The sequence below is a fragment of the Lactuca virosa genome, chromosome 5, assembly GCF_052849685.1.
Source record: "Lactuca virosa cultivar CGN04683 chromosome 5, Lactuca_virosa_CGN04683_v6, whole genome shotgun sequence".
NCBI lineage: Eukaryota > Viridiplantae > Streptophyta > Magnoliopsida > Asterales > Asteraceae > Lactuca > Lactuca virosa.
The window spans coordinates 360,113,258-360,119,766 of NC_136430.1; the positions used below are offsets into that span (position 1 = coordinate 360,113,258).

A 6,509-nucleotide genomic window follows, 5' to 3' on the forward strand; every position below is an offset into this window, starting at 1 on the left:
AAAAATTTCTTTTACAAACTACTAAAATAGTGTTACGAAGAACTCTATTATTTGCTTTTTGAATTTGAATAAAAAAGATTTGTTATATTTTATAAAAACAATATATCTTATAATTGAAAATGAACACCTAAAAAAATATTTTTTCAAAAATTCCTTTTAGAAATTCACTAGTATAATGAGTAGAAGTATTGTTTAAATTTTTATGATTTTTAGAGAAATTTTTTTTCTAGGTTTTTTTTATAAAAAATAAAAAATAAAAAAAATATTTTTTTTTCAAATTTTCATGATTGTGTTCACTTTGTAGAGAATTAAATTTTAAGAACTTTAGTTCTTAAAATTTAATATGCATGAATGGAATTTTCTTATAGATTAGTTGATTACTGATTAGTTAATGCACCAGAATGAGATGAGAAGACATTAACATCTTAAAAAACTATTCAAATCTTTACTTTTCTATGATTCTTGTTGCACCATTGACGCATTTAAACTCCTAATGATAAACTTATGACAACTTATTTATCAATTGAGTAAAACTATAAGTTTATCTCTAAAAGTGAAGTGTTAGTTCTCTTTTGTATGTGTATGAATAACAAGAGTAAGGAAATTAGTTCAATTACCAATACTTTATATTAAATTTTTATTTATCTTCGTAGAGAAACTATGATGAGTTTAATTAACACTAAATGATGTAGACAACATAAATTTTCTTTTCATTATGGTTTTTGTGGATTTAGAAGATAATGTTAATTAGCATTATAATCAATTGAATGTGTGATTGAAAATTATGTTGGACTGGGAAAAGACGAAGACGTGAAATTGTCCTACTACTTTGTTGAGTCTCAAAGAAATTCACAAAAAGATTTGTTCCTCTTTTATCTCGCCAGCAGCGTTAGAACTTCCAGCGACCAACAACTACATATGTTCCACTATTTTGCAAATCTCTATTTTTGGATTGGTTATGTGCATTGTGTTGCTTATCATTTAAGACACCACGGATGAACTTAGTAATATCAAATCATTCATTTTAATTCTGATCGAATTTTCATTATTACTTATAAATATTTTTGTTTTTTATACAACCTTTGGTTTGGTTGATAGGAAGAGAAAGAGAACAAGTGAAGATCTTTAAAAAATGATAACATTCTTTTAATAATGAAGAGTATTTTCTCAAGAATGAAGTAATTTTTTTAAAAAATGAAGCATGTTATTGTGTATTCTTTCAAGAATGAAATGTTTATTTGATGAAGATTGTAATTCTTTTTAGGAATAGTTATATTTTAGTAGAGTTTTTATTGAATTTGAAGTAAATACTATGTTCCGGCATATTCTTTCAAGAATGAAGTATGTTATTTGATGAATGAAATTGCATGTATTCTTTAGGAATTGTTATAATTCGACATATTTTATATTGTTTGTTGATATAAAAAATTTCTATTTTCCAACCTATTCTTTGAAAAATAATAGCAATTCCTTCCTTATAATTTTAAGAATGAAAATTGTATTCTTTAATATAATTTCAAAATGAAGTTAATACTTGCTTTTGTAAATTTCCTAAAGTTTGGTTCGAACCTGATAAAAAAAAAAAGTCAAACAGGATCTCATAAAATTTGAAATTTTCTAAAATAAGAATACATAAAATGTCCATAATACCCTTTCATGCATTTTATTTGAGTAAAATATAATTTTGCTTTTTCATTCTATCAAAAATCATGATGATTTTTATTAATCCAATGGCCGGGATCAAGTTACACGGTTATACAATATTTATTAGTTACAAATGAACATATATATATATATATATATATATATATATATATATATATATATAACGTTTTTAATTTTTTTTTATTTAAACGTTTTCATACATGTAAAGATAAGTTTTTGATAATATGAAGATTGTTTGGTTTAACGTGAAGATGGTGATGAAAATTGACGTGAAAACACTCTCGAGCTTAAGTGTTTTGAAGATTGATATCTTGTATTCTCTATATCGAAGAGATGTACTTTTGGTTCCTTTATCTGATTAAATCCTTTGTATAGATCGTGTTAGTTATGCATGTTGAGTATGATCGTGTTAGTTAAGCATGGTCTGTTCGTTGTACCAAAAAGGCATATTTTTTTGTGACTTTATCTCATCATTCATTAACTTCAAGTCTTCCAAGCAAGCTTTGTTAAGATACAACTAACTTGTTTATTACTTGATTTATGTTTATGTTTTAATTGTTGTTCTTATAATTTTCGTTTAACCGTACTTCATTCAGCATATTATTTATTGTTGAGTTGTTAAAGATTCGGTAAAGAACTTTTATTCCGCATATGTTCTATCATCTTCCAGTTTTTTTTTTCTCAACAACATATAAATGTGTTTAAATGAAAAAGGACTTAAGAAACATTTTCTAAGATATAAAAATATATAAATACGTTTTTCATATATATTTTTTATATTTATATGTATTTTGTAACATCACAAAATGATAATAAAATATTTCATTTTTAATTAAAGAGAAATTATTGTTTTCAATCAAACCCAAATCATAAGAACCCAAGATCAAATACAAATGTTCTAAAATCAATGTATCATAATATCTCCAATATATATCACCAAAGGATGTGTACGATCAAGCCTTTGATTTTCCCTGATCACCTGAAATACTTGAAACATAAAACTTGAACTGTAAGCCAAAGCTTAGTAAGTTCCCCCAAAGTACCACACACAACCAATACAAATAACAACATGCATATATGAGCCTTCAGCTTGACTAGACCACCTCGCAGGGCCTACAACCTATCTGGACCGCTCTCCGGGCCTTCGGTCTGACTGGACTGACTCGCATGCCTTCAGTCTATTCGGACCGCCCCGGGTATCTTGGCATTCAGCACAAAGCAGGACCGCCTCAACCCAACAAACCATAACATGTCGACATATACAATAACAATCAATGACCATCAACACATGTAATCATACATGTCTACAATCTAACACATACTTAGTGAATGTAGGTAATTATACAAATCTACCAATCTAACGCATACTCAGTAAACACAGGTAATCATACATATTTACCAATCTAACACATACTCAGCATAACATCAAGCCAAAATACCAGGATACAAAATCCAGTGGGCCGACCTTAGTGCCTTCGATCCACAAGTACAGTGAGAAAAACTCACCTCACAGTCTGAAATGATAGCAGAAAAGAGCGTTGCTCCAAATGTTAACTCTACATGTCATATATACAACAAAAAATGACCTAGTCTCAAACTACTGCTCAAAATACCCAAAATACCCCTAGCTCAAACTTGGTCAAAATCCTTGTCAAAGTCAAGGTCAAAAAGTCAAAGATCCCTTCTGGGTTGCGTACGCCTATCGTACTCCCTTCTACGCCCAATGTAGAGGGTGCTTTCATAATCCACGGGCTCGAACCCTGGTACGCGCAACATACCTCCAGGTACGCCCAACGTATCAGAGTTGAATATCAAATTTTCCATTAAGCTCTTATTTCGTTAAGTCAGAGCACCAAACTTATGATCCATATATCAAGGGACGTCTTAATGGATAAAGTCTCCGACTTTATCCATTTGCATGCATACAAGAGGGTAAAAACTCAAACCCTTGGTCCAAAAGTCACCTAAAACTCCCAAACTCTTGCATGACTTAATGAGAGTGTTCAAGCTCTCATTTTTATGAATCTAGAAGTTCAAAACTATAGGAACCTACATTTTAAGGACCTGGAGTAGCTCATACTCCATTAGACTAAACTATAGGACCAAAAATGCATACAACTTCTAAACTGACAAGATCTAAGCAAATAACATATCAAGATCCAAGCTTTATACCTCCAAATGAAGCGTGAGGGCAAGATACTTCTGGATCCAAGATGCCTTGAGCTTCCAAATTGATTCCACTTCTTTTTTCTTCCTTCAAGATCACTAAAAACACACTTTTAAGCTCAAAATGCACACACAAAGAATTATGGTTTGCTAGGGACGATTTGGGAGATGGAGGCTGTTGGGGGAAGATGCCTTGAAGAGATAATGATGCTTAAATAGGGTTCAAACCCTAAAAATTAGGGTTTAACCATCAACCGCTTACGCCCAACGTAAGCTGGAGTACGCCCAACGTACTAGGCACATACACGTTTTTCATATAAAGAGCCAAGGGACCAATTTTGAAAATAAATTTTATACTAAGGGTATAAATGAAAAATACCTAGATCAAAATGTTACATATTTTTATGTATAAATACGTTTTTATATGTACAATAAGCATTTAAAATATATTTATATATGTATTTATTTAATAATATTAATAATAACAAATTTAAAAAATAATATATATATATATATATATATATATATATATATTTGCGTTTTCAATAAAATAATAATAATAATAATAATAATAAAAGTAAAAATTAAATGTTTTTGCAAAAAAATTATAATATTTTTGGTCAGTTTACAAAATAGTTCAAAATTAATTTGTTACCGGCTGAAAAAAATATCAAAATACAATATTTTATCAATTTTTAGGACTCTTTTCTAAAAAAATAATAATTTAAAAGTATATTGTAAACCGATGTAAAATATTAAATTTTTTCTAAAAGATTTCTCAACATTTACTTATATTTTAATATATATATATATATATATATATATATATATATATATATATAAAAGCGAAAGAAAAAGAAAAAAAAAAGTCAAAGAAAATTTATTTTAAGTCGGCACGTCCAAGAAAAAATGTCCGTACTTAACAGTTAACACGACCTATTTGGACTGGTTTAACACCTCTGTGAGACTGTGACACCTCTGTTGTACAGAAAAATTGATTTCTGATTTTAATGGCACATCAAACACCACCGATAACTTGGATATTTCATAAAGTAAAGAAAATTGACAACTATATAAACAAGCAAGTGTAGGATTTAACGATCGATCGACGATCAAGAAACGAAAGCAAGATTGCCACGCGTTTCTAATTCTGGATCGCTCAATCCCCAAAGAATCGTATCCTTCCAATCCAGCAATCTAGATCTACGATCTCCCCTCAGGTACATTTTCCATTTTCCTCGGATTTTTTCATAATTCATACTCATTTTGCTTATCTTCCATCCCCAATTTCTGTTTTTGCATTGAGATTCATTTTCCATAATTTCCCATGTTTACAGCTGTGAATTTTGGTTTTCGATTGCTATGTCGGTGGAATCTGCCATCACCAACAACGATAACGGTGCTTCTGTGTTCAACAATGGCGAAGAGAAGAAACCGTTTAGGATCTTCGTAGGTTACGACACACGGGAAGATCTGGCTTACGAGGTGTGTCGGTATTCGATCCTCAAACGATCTTCGATCCCCGTCGAAGTTATCCCCATCAAGCAATCTGAATTACGAGAGAAGAAATATTTTTGGCGCGAACGTAATAAACTCGAAAGCACTGAATTCTCATTCACGCGCTTTTTGACGCCATTCTTGGCGAACTACGAAGGGTGGGCGGTGTTCGTTGACTGCGATTTTCTGTATCTCGGAGACGTGAAAGAATTGCATGATCTGATTGATGAGAAGTACGCAATGATGTGTGTGCAACACGATTACACCCCGAAAGAGACGACGAAAATGGATGGGGCTGTTCAGACGGCGTACCCACGGAAGAACTGGTCATCGATGGTGTTGTATAACTGCGGCCATCCTAAAAACAAGATTCTGACGCCGGCGATTGTGAATCAAGAATCAGGTGCGTTTCTTCATAGGTTTCAATGGCTAGAAGATGGTGAAATTGGGTCAGTTCCCTTTGTTTGGAACTTTCTTGTGGGTCATAACCAGGTTGTTGATGGTGATCCGAGTACATACCCAAAAGCAATCCATTATACTTCTGGAGGGCCATGGTTTGAGGCATGGAAAGATTGCGAATTTGGGGATTTATGGTTAAAGGAATTGGAAGAGTACAAGAAGGTGAAAGAGAAAGAGAAGAAACTTGGTTAAGAAATGTGTGAATTGTTTCATGTTGCACACCAACTGTTTGACAATATGTTTCTAAGATTTGCTTGATTGTTCTTCATTAATGCCCCTTAAAATGATTGATTTTTAGGTAGGAATTTGGGTTTATTAAGCTATTTGTTTGGGTGTAATTTCTTCATAGTGTATTCTGCTTTGTGTTGTAATAATAGCAAACTTCTTTTTATAAGCATCCCTACCTATGGTTTGTCTCAAGCTTCTCTCTGGACCTTAACGGACTTCGGTTTTAGATTTGTTGGCTCGACCAAAAGATCGAAAGCCCAAAGCTAATTCCTATTTATCCATGATTTTGGTCAAAATCATTCAAGTGCTCTCACGGGTTTAATTGAGATCGTTGATGTGTCGTGGTGGTGAATGAATTTTTTTGAGATTGAACATTATGTAATTGCCATTAGCATTTGTTAAGATCGAGTTCTCGATCTTGATCTTACGCTCTAAAGATCTTACAGGAAAATATAGATCCCGATCACACAAGTACATATTCGAAAGCGAGATCT

General features: G+C 31.7%; 1 protein-coding gene across 1 annotated transcript; it reads left to right on the forward strand.

Annotated features, from left to right (window-relative positions):
• The first annotated feature begins 4,911 nt into the window (after positions 1–4,911).
• Positions 4,912–6,207, forward strand: LOC145117096 (protein CDI-like). The gene is made up of 2 exons (XM_079053402.1): positions 4,912–5,051; positions 5,169–6,207. Exon 2 carries the CDS (start codon positions 5,194–5,196, stop codon positions 5,977–5,979), a length of 786 nt encoding a protein of 261 aa, XP_078909528.1. The 5' UTR covers positions 4,912–5,051; positions 5,169–5,193; the 3' UTR covers positions 5,980–6,207.
• Positions 6,208–6,509: the final 302 nt, after the last annotated feature.

Excerpts from the sequence above, each read along its gene's own strand:
- LOC145117096 (XM_079053402.1), top strand. The coding sequence starts at position 5,194 with ATGTCGGTGGAATCTGCCATCACCAACAACGATAACGGTGCTTCTGTG.